Source organism: Lonchura striata, chromosome 7 (genome assembly GCF_050655825.1).
Source record: "Lonchura striata isolate lonStrDom1 chromosome 7, ASM5065582v1, whole genome shotgun sequence".
NCBI classification, from domain to species: domain Eukaryota; kingdom Metazoa; phylum Chordata; class Aves; order Passeriformes; family Estrildidae; genus Lonchura; species Lonchura striata.
Genome location: NC_140709.1, coordinates 31,939,064 through 31,959,130, shown reverse-complemented (window position 1 = coordinate 31,959,130; position 20,067 = coordinate 31,939,064). Strand labels below are relative to the sequence as shown.

Here is a 20,067-nt window from a genome sequence, read left to right as displayed (position 1 = left end):
TCACAGCAGCCAGCCAAAAAGAGCCTGAAAACTAAATGGAACAAAACAGGAGTGTTCCAGCTATTTATCAGATGAGCACAACCCTGTCATATAAATCTGACATATAAATCTGAATTTGTAACTTCTGGAGGTGATAATTGAAGTTGGAGATGTGATCATTAGGAGTGTCTTTACCCAATGCAGTTTTATGTTGCTTTTAATGGACAGTGTGAATACACCTGTTTTGTTTCTTCCCCATGGTGGTCCAAAAGCACTTTTTTTTTTTTTTTCCCATTTAAGGGCTTTATTTTTTTTAATCTAGTGAATAAATTAATCTCATCCACATAAATGTTTGTCATCTATGGGAGTTAGGAAAGATTAGAGCTGCCATTGTATTTTAATGATGGAGTGTTTTGCCATACCAATCAAAGGCCTTGGCACATGAAATCTCTCTTTGATCTCCCATTGCTGTCTGTTGAGCTTTTCCCCTTCTCCATCAGCTGGTAAGGTGTGCCAGTGGCAAAGGACTGTTCTTTGCAGGAAATGATCTACTCTGGGGTGTCTGTCACCTTCCTCAGGCTAACACCAGTCACCTGCCACTGTCACTGTCTCAGAAACAGTCAGGGAAGCTGCTCAAATCATGCTTTACTCCTGATGGAAGAAAAGGGAGTTTCCTGTACTGTTTTAGGCCCTTTATGGAACAAAATTCCTTCCGTGACCGTGGGTGCAAGAGGGGTGAGCAGTGGTGCCATGGAACACAGTAATCACAGTTCACAGTGACAGGCTTTACCAGGGGATTATCTGGGACAGGTTTTAAGGATCACACTGCTTGTCTTAAACTCACAAAGCTCCATCTCCAATGCTGGCTCAGTTCCTAGCAGAGCAGGTCTAGTCTCTAAAAGAGTCAGGAGGAAAACACTGCTGCATGGGTTTGTTGCTTACAGCAGCAGTGGAGAATAATTAGAAGATTCAAGGAGGTCTTTGTACAGGAAAGTGTTTGGTTAGGGGCACAGAATAATCAGACGTGTTGAAGGAGATCAAGATTCTGCTCCCAGCACCACTTTGAGGGGGGAGTGTCCCCTGTATTTTTATTTTCTTACATGACAGCTGTGTAACAGAGTCAGCATGAGCTCTGGGTCCTTCATCCTCCTCTCCCTTCATCCACCTCTCCCACACTGTGCAGAGAGTGGGGCTTCCACGCATTTCCATGAGAACTTGCTGGAATCTGGTCCTTAGTTTTTAGCAACTGTGCTTCCCTGCAGGGGCTCAGGAGTCATCCTGTGTTACACACAATTACTTTGAAGTGTGGAGGGTTTTGTAATGAAATACTTTGCTTATTTCATTTAAGAATTTACCTTTTATTTTCCCTGCAGTTCCAACCTGTATGACAACCTGAGCCCAGTAGCATATTATCAGGTTGACCTTGCTGTTTCAGCAGCTGTTGAAATTAGAGGGTAAGAAATATTATTTTAATAAACACTTTTAAGGAGCTTTGCACATTTGCTTCTTCATATTCACCGAACTTCCTTTCAGGTCTGCATAAGTTTTCAGGAGGGGTTAGGGAATTTTGAGTCATAAAGACAATATGGTTTTCTCTAGCCAGCCTTTGGACTTTTCAATATTAAATAATTCTAAATAATTACAAAATTTATTCCAAAAAGGAATGTTGTGCCTCCATTACTAGAGATATTTTTTAGAAGAAGGAAAAATCACCCCTATTGTTTGCAGTTTCACATTTCTGCAGGTCACTTTTCTCCTCCACAAACTGACTGGAGTTTAATCTGAAAACCCCTGAAACCAAAGTTGAAGATTCTATGAAATTTAAGTTTGTAATGTCCTCACCTTCTTCAGTATTAATATTATAATGACTTGGTTACTTCATCACCTTTACTTCCCACCTAAAAGTCCTCTTGCTTAACCAGTTAACTTGGATTCCTGAGTCATAATTTTTTAAATTTTCTACAACATTCATTATTGTGACAAATTTGTTCAGTATTTGAGAGGTGGGGGATGGCACACTGGAAAAGCATGATTGGTATCTTCACTGTTTTCAGGGCTGAATTAGTCTTAGGACTGTACTGCTAAGGCTCTACCAATATTTCTCATTATCACAATATTTCACACTGGTTTTGTTTGGATGATGTGTGTCTGTTATCTTTTTTTAACTTAGAGAACAGAACTGAACATTTAATACTCAAACCACTTCTGTTCTTTCAGGTTTTACAGAGAGGATGAAGAAGTGGAGATTGCATTTTAAGTGTGTTGATTTTTTTCCTTAGATATTCTAGAGAGCATTCATTTATTTTTTCATCTTGCTAATAACAACTCTTTTGCTCTGCTGTTTAGTGTGTCGTCCCCTGATCACATATTCCTTCCTATTGCAAACTGGCAGCCAAAGGAGCATCCTGAAACAGAAGATGATATTGGGCCTCTAGTTCAGCACATCTATGAGGTGTGGAATTACTGCTGATTCCTGTGACCTGGTTCTGTGATAAATGAAAAAAATACCTTTTGGTGTAGCTTTTCTCTGGATTTTTTTTCTTTTGTCATGCATGTATGGAGGGATTTTATTTTTTTTAATGCTGGGCCAATAACTGGCATATCCAAGAAGAGCTGGAATGCCTGAAAATAATGTAACAGGGCTTGATTACCTACATAACTACACATATTTTATTTTATTGCCTTTTGAAATCAGAACATTTGAAGTAATATGAGCTCAGGAAATGGCTCATGGCTGTAAATTATGGTACCCTAACTGTTCTGAATCACTACTCTGAAGTCTTTTGCTGTGGAAAAAATAAGTATTTAACAATAAGTATTTATAAATAAATATTTAAAAATAAATAATTTAAATTTCCTTTAAAGAATTATCACAGATTTAATCTAGATTGTTTAATTAAGCAAAACTTACCGAGAGAGCTGTGTGAATATTAATAGGTATAAGTTTTACCACTTTTAGGTAATGTTTTGATGCTGTTGCCATAAGTGGTTGGGGTGGTGGTAGTGGCAGTATCACATTTGTAGCTCAAATAGAAAGTAACAATTATATGCACATTAACAGAGAAAGTAGCATTGTTTTTTTACATCTATAAATTTTATTTTCCATAATCAGCTGAGGAACAACGGTCCAAGTGCATTCAGCAAGGTGATGATGACTCTGCAGTGGCCTTACAAATATAAGAACAACACGCTCTTGTACATTGTGCAGTATGAAATTGATGGTCCCATGAACTGCACTTCTGACATGGAAATCAACCCACTGAAAATTAAGGTAAGCAGGACCTTCCCTTTGAGTGGAATGAAGTATGTTTGGTTGTTTTGTAAGTACTCAAAACAGCCCAATCCCTGAGAATATGACAAACTGAGATAGTTTTTCATTTGTGGCTGACAAATAAGTCTACACTTTTTCACAGTGCATGTCAATGTATATAGCAGGTGAAATAAAAGGTAAATAGCAGCTCAAAATTGTCAACTCAAAGATCAATTTGTCTTGTTTCTTTTTATTATGGGGGTTTCTTTCTTTTATTTTTTAATTTCAATGCTGCTCGATATAAGTTCTCAGTCCAAAGCAATAGAATTACAATGAATGTGGTCATGAACTAAAACATAAAACAAACCAGATGCTTCTGGACTGTTTATGTAAATTTTCTGGGTTTTGTTTCTTGGAAGAAAATGGTATTATTTTTTATATTACATTTATCTGTTTATCCAATTGGATAAATTCAGGATGAATTTATCTATTCATCCAAAGGCCACAAAGGACAATAGGGGTTAGCTGTCACTGCCAGCAAAACATGGGATTTACAGAGCAGAAGAAATTCCTTTTTCCTGGGCTGGACTAGGCAAAGAAATGTCAGATAAAACCCAGCAAGTTCAATTGAGTGTAAAGAGTTGATTTCTAGGATAGTTTAGAACAAGCAATAAAAGTCCGTATGTTATTTCAAGAAAATGTCAGTATGTTAGTTCAAGAGCAAAAAAAGGACTGAGGGAAGATATTCAGTGTATAGAACAACAAAGAATACTTGTGTATCTTTGATAACCAAAAAGAAACTTCAGTGAATATATAAATACAGAGTTCCTGTTCTTCTGCTTTGCGATTTGCAGTGATTTTTTTCAGCCGGGGTCTGAAGAATAGCTAGGATAAAAAGAGAGAAACTTCCAGTTAGGTATTTTCTTGGCCTTAAGCTTGAAGTCTGCAATTAACTAAGTCATGGATTGGCTTCTCTTGGTGTATCCTAGATTTCTGCTTCCAAGGATGATGACAGGAATGAGACACTTGGCAGGGAAGACCACCGTGACCACCGCATCAGCCGGAGGGACTTGGCTGCCGTGGAGGGAGACGTGCACACTCTGGTGAGCTCTCAGCACTGAGGTGCTGACAGCACACCTACAATCCTGTGCTGCTTTCAGTCCTTAGAAACAGCTGTAAGGAAGGGTTTTCCTCCCTAAACATGATTGGCAAAAAATCTCTAATAGGAAATTAACATATTACCATATCTCTTCCTTTGAAACTGCAATCTATAATTATCCAATACTGGAGGTTATTTAATGTATTTTAATGGTTTACGGTGTTTTGCTGGTGTAGGTATATGGGTAAAGTAATGTCATTTAGGACTTTTCAAATATTTTCATACTTGGAACATCCTTCCTATTTTTATACATAGGGCTGTGGAACTGCTGACTGTTTAAAGATTGTCTGTCAAGTTGGCCACCTGGAAAGGGGAAAGAGTGCAATATTGTATTTAAAATCACGCCTTTGGACCCAAACTTTCATGAATGTGAGTGACTGGGAATATTTTGTCATTTTTTCTGAAGCATTTAAAGTGATTTTTGTACCCACATGCAATACTAATTTTGTTTTTCTTACGCAGAAAGAAAATCAGAATCATTCCTACTCTCTCAAATCATCTGCTTCTTTCAGTGTGATAGAGTTCCCTTATAAGAACCTTTCCTTTGAAGATATTCACAATTCTACAGTTGTAAGTCATTTACATCCAGCTTGAGTTACCATATGCAATCACTTCAAAATTAGTGCAAAGACAGTTATTGTTGAGTAACATTTTTATGGCTTGATATAATTTTAATTTTATCAGCTGTTTCATGTATTTGTTTCAGTTGTGCACATACATCTGAGGGTAAAAAAGACCGAATTTTACAATATTTGTGGCTTGAAAGACTTCATTGTAAATGAAAAAATGATGGTGAACAGTCCTCATGTTCCTGTTAATGCTATTGTTTTTAGAGAAATATTTTAATTGAAATTTGTTTCCAACTGTAGTAGCACTAACAGCTTAAATAATGAATTTTCATTATATTATATGAAGCACTATATATGAACATTATATGTGATGGTGGAACAAAAAGACCTTCTGTGCCTCAGGGGGTTTCAAAGGGAAAGGAGACAGGGTGCAAACAGAAAGGAAGATATAGGCCACTTGTTTGGGCTGGCAAATTGAAAGTTTTTGGTATGCATTATAGCATTAAGAGATCTTAAGGAAAAGGTAGAAAAGGATTATGATTAACTTATTTTTGAACATAGTTTCTAACGCCGTTATTAACTGTTTGTTTTTTTTTCTCCCAAGCCTTGTGGACTTGATTTTTTGTTTCAAAGTATGGTGCCTTTTAAGAAAAAAAAAAAATGGAAAGCCCTTAATTATTTTTCTCTAATTCCAAAATATTTCCATATTCCTACAGTTTTACTGAAAATCATCAAGAATTACAGAAAACATGTTGCCAAGTTACCACTGATTGCAAAAAAGCAAACCCAGGCAAAACAATCCCCAACCCCCTACTATAATTTAACCTTAAAATCCTATTAAATTTGGATTAGTGAAGTCTTTATGTCACCAAGAATTTATGGCTTTTGATTCATTCTGGAGGAAAAAAGTAATTTATACTGGATTAAGATTATAATCATGATAGGATAAATGTATGCAAGATTTAAACTGCATGGATGAACTCAGCATGTCACTGTGGTGGAAAGTGTGATTTATTGTGGTTTTCTATCAGGTTGCTACAAATATTACATGGGGGATTCAACCACAGCCCATGCCTGTGCCAGTGTGGGTTATAATTTTGGCCGTCCTAGCAGGGTTACTGCTCCTGGCTGTTCTAGTTTTTGTCATGTACAGGGTAAGTACTGTGTCTGGGGGTTTTTGCATCATTTGCTTTTCCTTACTAGTGATGTATTATTTCATATTGTACTAGCACTTTGCAGAAATGCCTTGCTCCCCTAATCATCTGAATCTGTTAAGTTTTTAGAATAACTAAAAGCTTTTCAGCTTTGTCAGGAAAAAGCTGAATAAAAGAGTATGTCTGTGATGATGCTGAACTCAGTTTAATTTTTTAATATATTAAAAATATTTACTGTCTTTGGAAGTCAAAAATGAGGGAAGAGAGTAGGAGTGAAAAGACAGCTTAATCAGTTAAGATCTGATCATGAAGGAAAGAGAAAGGATGTGTGTGTATGTTTTGCAAATCACAGTGCAATTCCTTAATTGTTTCCTGAATCACAGATGGGCTTTTTCAAACGTGTGAGGCCACCTCAGGAAGAACAAGAAAGAGAACAACTGCAACCACACGAGAATGGGGAGGGAACATCAGAAGCCTGAGCAGAGTTTTATCTGTAAGACATTCTGAAGTGTACACTTGCCTACATCTTGGTTGCAAATACTGGCTTCCCCCTTCAAACAATCAGAGCTGCTGGTCTCAGAAGGCATCAGCACGTGCCAAACCAGGGCAAAAGACTGAAACTGCCTCCCTGCATTCACGCCGCTCCTGCCTGCCACTAACACATCTGCACTGATCCCGTGGGACAAACTCCAGGGAGAGAAGTGCTGGGATTCTGCTTGCTGGGATACAGGGCACAGCATCCTTTCTGCTTCATGTACTGACTCTCCATGAATTGCTACACAGATTCTGCATTTGCTCTTGGAGCCAACAGCCTCCAGAGGTACTTGCTAGATTCCGTGTTTGGTTTTAGCTGGTTTTTGTTGGAGTACACTACATTTCATTGCCTAGCTCTTGAAAGTCGGTTGCACAAAAAAAAAAAAAAGAATGTATCTTGTTTTACAGTACTGAAGAATGTTCTTTACCCATTAGCTCTGATGATTTTTTTTCCTCCTGCTCAAGAAATAGGAAATATTCAGTGGAATCATTCACAGCTGATACCTGTTCTGCACACCTCAGTCATCTGTCTTGTGGTTTCCCTCTAGACCTTACAAATACTGTTCTCCAGGTCCTGGGTCTCTTACTGTAGGCATTGAGCCTACAGGCACTAAGTGAGGGATAGAAATCTGGGGCCAATGTACTTTCTGTGGGACTTGGGGAAAAGATTCAGGGCAAGATCCCAGGACTCTGCTGTGTATTTCCACAGCGCAGGATCCAGGTGTTCCACAGAGTTCTTAGCACCATGGATGCATTCATGCACTGCCAGGGACAAGATGCTGGGCTGTGGCTGCTAACAGACATGTCTGAGAAAAACCTTGATGTCCACAGTTGTGCAGGGTTTGAAGTGAAGGTTGTCAATTACTTGGATTGTATTTTGGTTTCCAGCAGAACACTGGAGGGATACTGTGTGACAGGCTACCTGGTGCACTCTGGGGAAGCTGTGAATCCTCACTTTCCCTGCTTGACCATGCCCAGGTGCAGGGTGGAGTGACACTGGGGCTGTTTAGACCAGGCTCTCTGCCAGCCACATCCATGGATCTGGATTACACCTGCACTTTAGCCACACTCACACCTGCATCACCTCCTGCCCTCAGAGAACAGTGAGTCAAATGGAGCAGGGAAGAGCTGGCAGTGCACAAGGGTTTGAAGAGCAAAGGTTGATTTGGCTTGTTGCATTTCACTCATTCATTGTTTCACTGGCTTGTTTCATTTGATTCATTCATTGTTTCAGTCCCTGCATGTTTCACTGCACAAGACATTTCATTGCACAAGACATTTCATTATGTTCAATGCATTTCATTACCAGAAAAGACACTAAATATTTTGATTCATTGCTGTTTTCTGAACATACCAAAAGGTCAGTGGTTTGAAGCCATGGATTTACATCACTCTTAGCTTATTTCCCTCACCATTGGTGTAGTAAAAGGAAGCATCTTACACTGATTGAGACAAGAGCATTGTCCATGCATTCCAGTAGACAAGGAATTGCAGAGCAGAAGGTTGTTCATCTTGCAACCACAGGGTACACAGATTCTAGAATGGACATACCTAAACCATTGCTAATGTGTCTTCTATGAGATGTGTTTATTCTCTTTTCCAAAAAGATAATAAATTACACTATAAATTCCCAGGTACACCAAGACTTCTACTGTACTTACACCAGTGCGATTTCTATGTAGACAAACTCTTAAAAGGGCAAAACCTCTGGTTTGGGTTTGTACCTTGGGGTTTTTGTTCATAGCTGCATCTCCCCCATAAATGCAGCAGTGCCCACTAAACCTAGAATTTTCTGAAATTAGCAGTTTGTTTCAACTCTTATTTCTGCATCCTTTCAGAGATTTAAAATCCACCAATGGCTTTGGTTGTTAAGTCCATTCTTACTTGCTGATCCATGATGGCATCTGAGTCCTTAAGGGAGTGAGCACCGAGTCTGGGGGAACCAGTATGTTCACCAGATATAGGCTTGCATATTTATCCTTTTACATGGGGTTGGGTTTCGACAGTTTAGATAAAATTAGTTTACATGAAAGGGTATAGGGCATAATTCCGCTTTCACTGAACTTCCAAGGTCTTCAATGTGGCCAATGTTTTATTTTTGTCTTTATTTTTAGTATTTTGACTAGTAATGTAGTAGAGAATCAGGAGTCAGGCTTTGATCCTGGCCTCAAAATGTGACTTTGGTAGAGCAGCATTTTCCGTTACTTACATGGGCTTGTGGTTCTCACGCTTTGTCAGCTGATTATCCGTGTGCAAGGAGATTGGTTTTACTCAGTCTTAATCTTAGGAGGGTAAGAGGTTTAAGAGACTCTCAGACAGATTATAGCTCTAATTCCTACATGTGTGCTTTCATTACATGTACACTCCATGGTGACTTGAAATTTATCAGACTACTTGCATGTGTAGGCTTTATTAGGAGATGGAAAAGAGTATTTAAAAAAAGCATGGTCAAGATCCCTCCTGATCACATGGATGGGATACCACAGCATTGCTAATGTCAGGGCTAACTGCATCCTAATTTTACTGGAAACTCTCATTTTGCTGATTTTCAGGATAAGAAGGTACATTTTATTGGTACAACTACTGTAGCTATAGAAAGTATCTTCCATTTTTGAAGTTACATAAAGTAAGACTTATTTAAGTGATTTTTATTTCTTGCCTTTTCTGCTGGAGAATAAAAACAAATAGTTGATTCTTCCATGTCCATTAATTTCCAGTAAGGTTAAAAAGACCACAGTAGCATATGTAAATGGAGTATGCAGGTTACTTAGTGAGCATAGATGTAACACCTCAAATTCAATTTAAAGTAGCATTTGTGTTTCAGGGAGATTCCAAACTGGAAATTTTTCCTGAATGGAGGTGCAGGAAACTTTTGATAGTGTGTTCTAGATTTAGCAATAAGAGTCCATATTTTGTTTGTACTTGTGTCAATATATATTTCATACTGACTTACAGGCATTGATGTATTCTTACAGCCAGTACTGTAGAATGATGTTAAAGCTTTTAAAGAAACTTTAGAAAAGGTATTTTGGAAGTAAATTAATGCCTTTGAGTCAAAATTTATATGCATAAGGTTCGTACTGGAAGCATTTAAAAAATACAAGTACAGTACCAGAAATTCTTTTGAGAGCTATGTTTCGGGAGCAGATTTTTTATGACTATAAAATCAACAGGTATGTAATTATTTAGACAATAAAAACATTTTAAAAGAGCTATATCTTTTATAATAAAATATGAAATTATGTAAGTACTCCAGTTTGCAATTAATGCAGCATCTCATGATCAATATTGAAAAGTGATTTATATTACAGAATGCATATTATCTATTACTATATTTGACAATATCTAGAAAATGTAAAGCAAGGAACCTAATTTATAGGTTTACATTTCTTTCAAGAAACTATGAAATTGTGGAAATAGCTTTTGTTTAAGTATGACTGTAAAGTCAAATATGGTCTATATTTATCAACGTAATTTGAAATCTTTGAGTAAGTTTGCTGACATTGTTTGCCAAGTTTTCAGGGTTTATTCTATTTTAAATCTTGATTTTCACGTTGATCTCCAATTCACATAATGCTTTTGGAAACTTTCTAAAGTTTACTACGTGTGCTCTTTCTTTATAAAACATTTATTCGAAGCAAAGGTATTAAATATTTAGTTGTTTTTAAACTTGAGTCCACGCTTAAATAGTCTTAAAGTGTATTTTTAAAATATTTCAGCTATAATCAGCATGCTTTTGGTGATTTGAAGAGACCATGCTGCACTTAGATTTTTGCAGCATTTGGGTTTGTTGTTGGTTACCCCGGCAGAGCCCTGCATTATTTTTTCCTAGACCCTCCCAAACAGTCTCAGAGCAGCATTACACTGGTGAAAATCACATTTTTTCCTTTGGTCCAGACTAACATGACCCTTTGAATCTGCTTCTTTGTGTCCAATGCTGCTGGCTGTTAATGAGTCGGGGAAAAAATGGATTTTATTAAAGCAAAAAAATAAAAAAGCTAATGGCAGGGCCCAGATGAGATGATTTTGGTTTGCTCCTGAGGCGTGCAGAGCTGTTAGTGCTCTGTTGTCACAGCCAGGTGCCACAGCTGGGGTCATGCTGAGCTCCTGTGGGATCTGAACTCCTTGGGACCGAGTCTTTAGCCTCAAACCCCCACCTGCAGTGTGTGAGACACGGTCTGACTGGTTCACTGCCAGGTCCTCTGCCCACTTGGGCTGGCCTGAGAAGGGCCGTGGTGTTTCCTTTTTTGTGAGGACATTGCAGAGCCAGCGTGCTCACTGGAGGTGATGAATTAGTAATATTGGAAGTGTTTGATCACCCACATTGGGTGAAGCTTGATGTATATTCTGAAGTGTATCCACTACTAACTCGTGAGTCCTTCACAACTGGTACCACCTTCTTTAAGCCCACTGTGGAAAATTTGACTAGAGACTATAGAATAATGGGGTTGAGTCTGTAGTACTACTGCTGTTTCATGTGATTGTGGTATTTAGATCTATTTTTTCCCAATGTGTAGAATTTTAACATAACACAGGAAATCTAACCTTTCATGCAATGACTTTCTCCAGATATGCTGCATTAAAGGTGAATAACTTGACCCTTGGCTTTTGCAAAGTAATGGAAGATTTCATGTAGCATTTGCATCTTAAAAAATCCTTGTACAGGTTTTGCTTTTATAGTCCATGAAGGAAACCTGTATTTGCTATGATAGAAATATGCTGAAAATGTAACATTTTATTTCTTCGTAATGGATTTTTTTTGCCTTTTTTTTTGTGTTTGCTCGTGCATTAAATCGTTAGAGCATTATTTGCACAAGCAGAAAATTAACATACTAACAAGAGTGCTGCATTTTATGTTTCTTTGTCATGCAGTAAATACTTGCAGCACAAATGGGACTATTTTCAGTTACTATGAACTTGTTTCAAAGGTCTTCGGTACATTTAAGGAGCGCAATATACAATTGAAGTCACCTTATTTTGTATTAAATTATAAATTGTGCAAAGAAGTGGGTATTGTGGCACAGTAATTTTGTACTGATATGGAATATATAGCTATTAAAGCTATGGTTTGCTTTTTAACTCACTCTTTTCATCCTAATGCAAATTTGATTGTTTTTATTAGGTTGTATTTTTCTATGTATATATACAATTTCAAAATACTATGATTGGGTAAACTGAAAAATGTAATTATTGATTTGATTCTGATATTTAGAATTTTGGAATAAAATACCTCTTAATTAACAGAGATTCTGTTGTATGTTTGTTTTTGGTTTTTTTTTTTTTTTTTCCTTAGGTGTACTTTTTTAATGCATTTAATTCACAAATAAAATTTCATAGTATATGTTTGTACTCCACAATTATGTGCTAGCATTTACACAACTTTTATGTTCGCACCTCAAGTGGCACCTTGAGTCAAAAAATTTTGTAATCACAAGCAAGAAAAATTATCTACTCACAGACTATATTCTATCACCATAAAACTGATTCCCAACATAAATTTCTACATACCAAAAATAAATATTTTAGGCTTTATAGGTGCCACGTTGCTGTAGAAAATGGTGACATCTTGTCCTCAGGTTAGGAAAATTTTCAGAGAGCTGGAGTTTATTTTCTTGTTGTATTATTAGTCTAATTCTACCTCAGTGTCACGGTTTTTCTGATTACCAGTTATACTCACCTGTGTGAGTGGGTGACAGCAATATTTTGTGTCACAATAAAGGCAAGAACAGTGAGAAGCAAATGTTAGTGCTTGTGAACACTTCAGAAAAAATCCAAACTAGTGAGTTCCCTGGCTTGCTAGTAGAGAATTTGTTAACCTAAAGAGAATAGTAATAAAGGAGACAGAAAAGGTGAAGATCTGATATTTGTGGTTTAATTAATAACTCCCACCGATGTCCCAGCAGCTGCATCTGATGTAAGAAACAGGACAGCAGCAGCCCAAACATGGTTTTAAACATTTGTTCAATACACCCTGCAGCCAGCACAGGCCTAGCTCCTGTTAAATAGATACCTGCAGCTGGATCACTGCATCTGCCTAGCAGTTCCAAATTAATAAATTATTATTGAGAAATTAGTGACAACAGCTGTCTCATTACAGGAACATGGCAAGAGAGTGGTTTTTCAAATTCCCATTTTACAGTGTAGCCACCTCAGGTAAAGTGATGGCCCATGCCTCGAGGTAATTTGCATTTACACCACTCCACTGGAGCTGTGCTGCTGTACTTCAACTTTTTGCACACCTGAATGACACTTGACAGTGTGCTCTGATCATTAGTTAGTTTGTAAATGAATTGCTAATACATTAATTCTTTATTGCATATCTGTACATTGATATTTTTAAATTGTCAGTTCAGGCATTCTAAAGAACATTGTGAACAATTGGAAATACTTTGAAAAAATATTTACAGGAACTTCTCCTCAATATAATGTCTGATCTACATAAAGAATTAAGGTTAGTGCTGTCAGCTGCCCATCTTCTCACAAGATATTTCACAATCAATCTGTTCTACTGCATCTTCCTGATAAACCTTCTGAAGTCTGGTGCTGCATTATTACCCCCCCTTGACAAACACACAGGACAAAGTTTACAAGACACAAAAGCACAACACACACCTTGCAAATGTGAGAAGCAGAAGAATACTGACAGTAATACACCCCATTAGTAATGTTTGTGATTTTACATGCAGACCAGGCCTGTGTGCTACTGATTTTGAGAGTTTTGCAGAGTCCACACAGACTGACATTTCTGTGTCATTTGTGCACACAGTTCCAGCCCTGGCAAGTTCAGTGGCTAATGGCAATGGTTGCAATTTGTTCACAGTTTGAAGAGAGTGTAGCAACCTTTAAAGACTGCAGGAGTTACTGCTGGACACAATTCCTCAAGAAAATACTCAGGTAGTTGAAATAAATTACTACAAACCTTCATTTCTTCAGAGAAAATTTGTTTAAGAAGAACATCCTGATTGTGATTATATTTTTTCTGAAATGAATGGTATTGTGTACCCTAATTTTTCTTAGCAATTTTTCTAAATGTAGTACAGGCAATTAATTTCCACGTTATTCCCCATTTGGAGGTACTTTTGAGAGCTTTTATCACACATTCAACAGATATTTTTCCCCCAGAACTTTATAAATGAATAATTGTTCTTATTAATATCATCAGCATCATTTTAAAATGTTCCAGCTGCCAAGTTGGTTCAACTATTCTTCTGCAAATAGTTAAAAGCTCATGTCTGTAAACGTTTCGAAATGAATTTGTGATCTGCCCTTTTTCAATGCCACACCCTCAGTCACCAGACAAATTCCTGAACAAAGGAAGCTCACAGCAGCAGCAAGTTTTCTGTAGGTCCCTTTCTTCCACCTGGGACCACACGCAGTTGCAGAGAATCCAAAATTAATTGAGCTCTAAGAGTGGCTGTGGAGGAACAGCCACTTTACCTTCGCAGTGCCCACATAAAAGGTTGAAATAGGAAGCTGGGTGAGAGGATGTTAATTAAGCAAATAGGCACTGAGCATGTCTGCTAAACTAAAAAGAGATTTTTCTTTTTCTTTATGAGCTACTGGAGGAGTTTCACATCAAATACAATCAAATTATTATTTGCCTGGTTTTTTTGGTCCTTTGCTTCCTTTCAAGAAAGGTCCTATAAAACAAAATCAGGTTTTCATGGCAAAGTTTGTTTTTGGTGTTGATGAAGGAAAAAGTGATTGACAGATTGACAATAAAGAATAGTATTGAGGAGTACCTGCTGAGGAGGATGTGCATTTCCCACTGCAGCATTACCCTGTGAGCAGTGACTGGTCCAAAATGGTGCCAGTGGATATCAGCAACTGCAACAAAAGCAAATTGTATTTTCTATGTCAATCCCAAATCTATTTCAAGTCATTGTTAATGGCAGTGAAGTAATTACATTGTACTGTATAGAATGACATGGAGGCATAAGGAAAAATATATTTTCTTCACATTTTATAAGACATATGTTGAAAATATGCACAGTAACCTGTCAGTTCTTCCTTTCAGTGTGGGCAAATTTATACCCTGCCTGTTTCTCTTTCAATGAAGAAATTTTCTGCAATCTGAAAATTACAGGATTTGGCCTAGTGTGTTACAGTAAATATGTATAGGTTTATAAAATAAACCTTTTATTTGACTGATCTTTGTCAATTCAGGTTATTTCAAACTTTCCAAATAAGTTTCTATTTACTATTTGAACATTCACTGAAGATTTAGCATTAGCCCATTCTGAGGGTGCTTAATGGGATGTTGGTCTCTCTGAAATCATGGCAAGGGCACGCTCATCCCCACTGGTGTGAGATTCCCGTGGGGTGATCCCAGGGTGGGCTCAGCCCTCAGGCACGCCTGCTCTGGGGCAGTTTGGTGTGTCTGGATGTGCCGCCTTTCCTCGGATTTTGGGTTTTTTCCCAGCCTTATCTGACGTGAACAACTGCAGTGGTTTTTCCACTACCCTGCCCTGGGCTGTGTGGATGCACCCAGCTCCCTCAGCCCCTCCTCATCAGGCTCCAGGCACTGTGACAGCCTTTAAAATGACATTACATCCCCTAAAGCCTTGATCCCACACACAGGCATCTCTCTGCCTCATGTGCATGTCTATTCCTGTCAGCAGTTCCTGATATTCAACATTGCACTGATCAGCAGTACATAGAAGAAAAATTTTTAGCTCTCCTGAACGCATTTTTTAGAATTAAGGATGCACATAAGTAAAATTGGAATGCGTGTACACGTGTTTGTGAGGCAAGAGAAGGGCAGCAGAGCTGGGAGAAGGGTCTGGAGCACAAATGAGTGAGGAGCAGCTGAGGGAGCCGCTGGAGAAAAGGGCCCAGGGGAGACCTTGCCGCTCTCTCCAGCGCCCTGAAAGGAAGGAGCAGCCAGATGGGCTCCGCTCCCAAGCAGTCCGTGACAGGACGAGAGGACACAGCCTTCAGCTGTGCCAGGGGAGCTCTGGGCTGGGTATTAGGCAGAGTTTCCCCAAGAAAGGCTGATCAGACATCGGAACGGGCTGCCCGGCGGGGCGGCGGAGTCACCACCCCTGCAGGTGCGTGAGGCAAGCCTGGAGGCGGCCCTCGGTCCGCGCCCGGCTTGGCACGGCGCTGCTGGCGGCCTCCGAGGCCTCTCCCAGCCCGGGGGCTCCTGTGGTTCTCTGCGGTTCACCGATGCTGGGGCTGCCCGGGGCGGGGCGGCCTGTGACGGCGACGCTCCTCCAGCCCCGGCAACAAGCGCGGGGGGCGATGCGGCCCGCCGCCCCGGCACCCCCGGCACCCGGGAGGGGCGGCCCCGCTCCGCCCCGGCCCGGCCCCGCCCCGGCACGTCCGTGGGCGGGCGGGCGAGCGGAGCCGCCGCAGAGCCGCCGCGGCTGCCGAGCGCTGCGCCGGCCTCCCGCAATATGCCTCCGCTGCCCCCGGGCTGCTCGCCATGCCGGGCACCTGCGGGCGCCTCTCCGCGCTGCTCCCGGGGCTGGCGGCCGCGCTGCTGCCCGCGCTGCTGGTGCTGATGATGGGGCGGCCGCCCCCCGCCGCCGCCGCCGCCACCCGCCCGCAGCAGCAGCGAGCGGCGCTGCCCGGGGGCGCCCCCGCCGCGGCATCAGGTACCGAAACATTCTCTGCATCAGGTACCGAACCCTTCCCTTCATCAGGTACCGAACCCTTCCCTTCATCAGGTACCGAACTCTTCCCTTCATCAGGTACCGAACCCTTCCCCGCATCAGGTACCGGAACATCTCCTGCATCAGGTACCGAAATATCCCCCGCATCAGGTACCAGAACATCTCCTGCATCAGGTACCGAAATATCCCCCACATCAGGTACCGAACCCTCCCCTTCATCAGGTACCGAAACATCCTCTGCATCAGGTACCGAACCCTTCCCCTTCATCAGGTACCGAACCCTTCCCCTTCATCAGGTACCGAAACATCCCCTGCATCAGGTACCGAACCCTCCCCTTCATCAGGTACCGAACCCTCCCCTTCATCAGGTACCGAACCCTCCCCTTCGTCAGGTACCGAAACATCCCCCGCATCCGTACCGACCCCTTCGTCCCATCATTACCGACCCCTCCCCGGCATCCCCTTCCTCTCCTGCGGGATGGATTCTCTCGGGAGCCCGGTGCGGTGCCGGGCCCCAAAAGGAGCGCGGTCCGTGTTGGCGGCTGTGAGCGCACTGACCCGCACCTCGGGCCGCCGGAGCCTGGCCTTGGCTAGCGGCGCTCCAGGGATTCCTGTTGGCTGGCAGGAATGGCCACGGGGAGATAGCGGAGCGTCCGTGGAATAGAAATATATATGAATGTATCATAGACGGGTATTTATTTCTGTGTATATTTCTGTGTCGCTTTAAAAATAAACCAGCTGATACGTGTGCGAGCATCTTGAGCCTGTCAAATGCGTGATGGGGCTGCTGAGCTCGTTAGTTTTTGCAGCCCCTCTGCAGATGCTTATCCAAGACCACGAAATAATGTCCATATTTCAGCTTCGGGCCTTAGTTTTGCAGTCAAATATTTGGGGGTACCCCTTTGCAGAACCAGAGCGAATGATGAGGTGTCTGTACTGTCATCTGGTTTAAAAAAATATGTGTATAGTCTGAAGTTCAGTCGCTCAAATGAGGATAAACCCAGTATTTTCCTTGCCATACTGCCTTTCACCTAAGAATTTCAAGATGATTTCAAGCATGAATTAAGACCTTCTAACACCGAGGCTCCATTTCGGGATATCACTGGAGCATATGTTTCGTTTTTAGCATATAGGCATGCTTCTGTTTCCAGTTGACTTCAGGAAGGTATAAAATGTGCTTAGTTTTAGGCAGATGGTTAATATTTTCCTGAATTGAAGCCAATTTCCAAAGCTGCCGAAGTATATTTGTTAATTAGGAAATACAAGCAAAGACATTAAATTGTAGTATTTGCTTGCAACAGCTTTAAGATGTAGGACAAGTAACTAGATTTGATAGAAAATGAACAGAGTCTTAAATTTTTCTCTATGCACTCTTAAAATGCCTTGATTTACTCTTCAGGTCTTTTTTGTGTAGATTTGTGGGTTTGTGTTTTTTATTATTATCCAAATATTAAAACTGTGGCATTTTGAAGAAGGGCGTTTGATGAACATCTCGATCCTTGTTGTTTTCATTTCCAATCACTGATGATTTTTCATTAGTTTGCTTCTTAATCATACTTTTAGTAGAATATACCATTAATCACCAGCAAACACCACTTAAAAGGCATTGGCAGCATTTCTGACTTGGGCAGTGAACATTTTGCTCATTAAAAATTGAGTGGCAAAAAAAAAAAAAGGACGGTTTTTGTAATCGAATGATCTTCTTTGGTTTCAGGTATTGATTTCTTTTCAAGAAGCTCTGTTACCTTATCTCCTTCAGCCCTGGCCAAGGTCTTTGTTGGTATCTAACATTTTGATGTCTGTTCTGTTGGTTTGCTGTTGTTGCAGGCCCACGTGCCCAGCTCTTGCTTCTTTCTTTTATTTTCTTATTTGGCATCATAGGTTCTGAGGTATGAGAGTCCAGAAAGTGTCTTCTAGTCCACAGCTTGCATGTCCACTCTCAATTTATGAATGTTAAAAATTATCGTTTGAGTTGCCTGTCAGCATTTGTTTATATTAGGCTTAAAAATATAGTTAAAGGTTTATTTCACTTGTTGGCTGGATTTCTAAATGATCTTGATTAATTTTTTCTTTTATAAAAACTGAAAAAAGCCAATGGCAGACTTTGAAAAAGATAAGCTAACTGCTGCTCTGAAACCTTTATTGCTCTGAAGAAGCCGCTAAGCTAATTTGTTTTTTTCTGTGGTATTTCAGCAAAGCATATAGGCAAGTTTTGCTTTATTAACATTTTGGACATTTTTTAGAAGGAGAACGGGACTCTAGATGTATACATAATGGATAGTAATGTCTTTTGCTGTTAAATTATCATCGGATGGCTCACAGCAGACGGGTAGGCAGGGTAAATGGCTGCAGGAGACTGGCAGCAGAGCCACCCCTCAGGGCAAGAGGCCACTGGTGCAACTACTGCTGCAGCTGCAGCTCCTGCACTGGGGCTGCCAGGCAGCTCTGCTTTCTGCCAGCGAGCAGGACCTGCCCCAGGCTGCCTCTGTGCAGGGATGGTGGCCCCAGAGCTGCCCCAGCACAGGGGGCTTATCCTGCCCGCCTGGGAGGGCACAGAGCGGGGCTGCAGTTCACATCTGACGTGCGTTCCCCTATCGATGGCCCTGTTCTGTCGAAGCTCATTACAGCGTTTTACAGATCAATTCCCTCCCGGATTAAGTGACTCCTGCCGGTGGGATTGCTGTGCTGCCCGAGGAGAGATGCTGAAGTCAGCACAGCTGTGTGTGTGGAGTGTCTGGGGTGCTCACTCTGTGCTGAGAAGGCAGTGGCACATCGTGACTGAGAAGGGCTTTTTGTCCATCTCTTTCTTTTCCCCTAAAAACAACAGCAAACTTGCCATTGCTAAGAGAAATAAGTAAATTCTGTAACAAGGCAGAGAATACATACAAGAGGGATGCAGTTCATGGAGTTATTCTGACTCATCTCACAGATACAGGCATTCTTCCAAATCAAAAGAGAAAATCAAAAATTTGGAGAGCAAGAGAGACAGGCCTCTCTGGTTAGGGTGGTGTTTGCTGGAGTGGAGAACCTGCCTTGGTTCTTCCCTATGCATAGTGATTTTTTTTTGCATTTTCCATGAGGCAGTTTAGAAATCTGGGCTCTGGTGTGCAGGAGCAATTGAAGAGAAGCTGCTGGGAGCTTCAGATACTCATCATTAAGGTCAGCAGGCTTGAGCACAGAATTCAGTGAATTATAGTCCTGGCTCTGATCCAGACCAATCTGGTTTTGTTTTCCATGTTCCCTTTTCTTTATCTGTACTGAGGTGCATTCTTTACAGGAGCTGAGAGTTAGGTTCTTTAATGTTCATGAGACTTGGGCTATCCTGATGTGGGGCATTGTTATTCTTTCTAATGCAGATAGTGCTCTATAAATAGAGCAGAGACCACTAATTGAATAAGTGATAGTTATCTGTATCAGCTCTGTGGCAGGTCTGAGATGCACTGAATGTACATGCTCCTGCAGTAAAAGCAGCTGTGTCAGTGGCAACTGTCACATTACACAGGGTGACATACAGTATCTTCATGCTTGAGGTTTTTTACCATGTTGAGACTTTAGACTTGAACAATGTTTTAAAATAGGTGTTTTTTTCAAGTGTGGGTGGTCCCTGTACCTTTTGTAATCCCAGCATGAACAAGAAAAACATTGCCCTGTTGTTATAGACACTGCCAAATCTGCCTCTCCTTCCAGAATTCAGGGAAAAAAGGAGTTTATTTGGGTTTGGTGTAGGGTTTTTTGTTTGTTTGTTTTTTAAAGCAGATGGCTTTGCATGCAATGGGGAGATTAACTTAGTTCTATAGGGTGAAAT

At 40.6% G+C, this 20,067-nt stretch overlaps 2 protein-coding genes and 1 long non-coding RNA gene across 6 annotated transcripts in view; 2 read left to right on the top strand and 1 right to left on the bottom strand.

Annotated features, from left to right (window-relative positions):
- ITGAV (integrin subunit alpha V) overlaps window positions 1–11,892 on the top strand; it is a 46,839-nt gene extending 34,947 nt beyond the window's left edge. Inside the window, exons 23-30 of the mRNA XM_031505363.3 lie at window positions 1,353–1,433; window positions 2,326–2,431; window positions 3,092–3,250; window positions 4,219–4,332; window positions 4,644–4,757; window positions 4,851–4,958; window positions 5,989–6,111; window positions 6,495–11,892. Coding sequence (XP_031361223.3) covers window positions 1,353–1,433; window positions 2,326–2,431; window positions 3,092–3,250; window positions 4,219–4,332; window positions 4,644–4,757; window positions 4,851–4,958; window positions 5,989–6,111; window positions 6,495–6,590 — 901 coding nt within the window. The 3' untranslated portion in view covers window positions 6,591–11,892. The remainder of the gene's footprint in view (window positions 1–1,352; window positions 1,434–2,325; window positions 2,432–3,091; window positions 3,251–4,218; window positions 4,333–4,643; window positions 4,758–4,850; window positions 4,959–5,988; window positions 6,112–6,494) is intronic.
- Window positions 255–16,827, bottom strand: LOC144246707 (uncharacterized). Its single transcript, XR_013340384.2, has 3 exons — window positions 16,709–16,827; window positions 14,388–14,472; window positions 255–4,114 (listed from the first exon to the last, which is right to left on the bottom strand). It is a non-coding gene; the product is annotated as an uncharacterized LOC144246707 (long non-coding RNA).
- Window positions 15,980–20,067, top strand: part of FAM171B (family with sequence similarity 171 member B) — a 38,379-nt gene continuing 34,291 nt past the window's right edge. Inside the window, exons 1-2 of one of the 4 annotated variants that reach the window (XM_085584633.1) lie at window positions 15,980–16,244; window positions 16,341–16,364. In XM_085584633.1, coding sequence (XP_085440759.1) covers window positions 16,073–16,244; window positions 16,341–16,364 — 196 coding nt within the window. In that variant the 5' untranslated portion in view covers window positions 15,980–16,072. Of the gene's footprint in view, window positions 16,293–16,340; window positions 16,365–20,067 lie in introns of all 4 variants that reach the window. The other 3 variants (XM_085584632.1, XM_021540945.4, XM_021540946.4) reach the window with 3 other exon arrangements.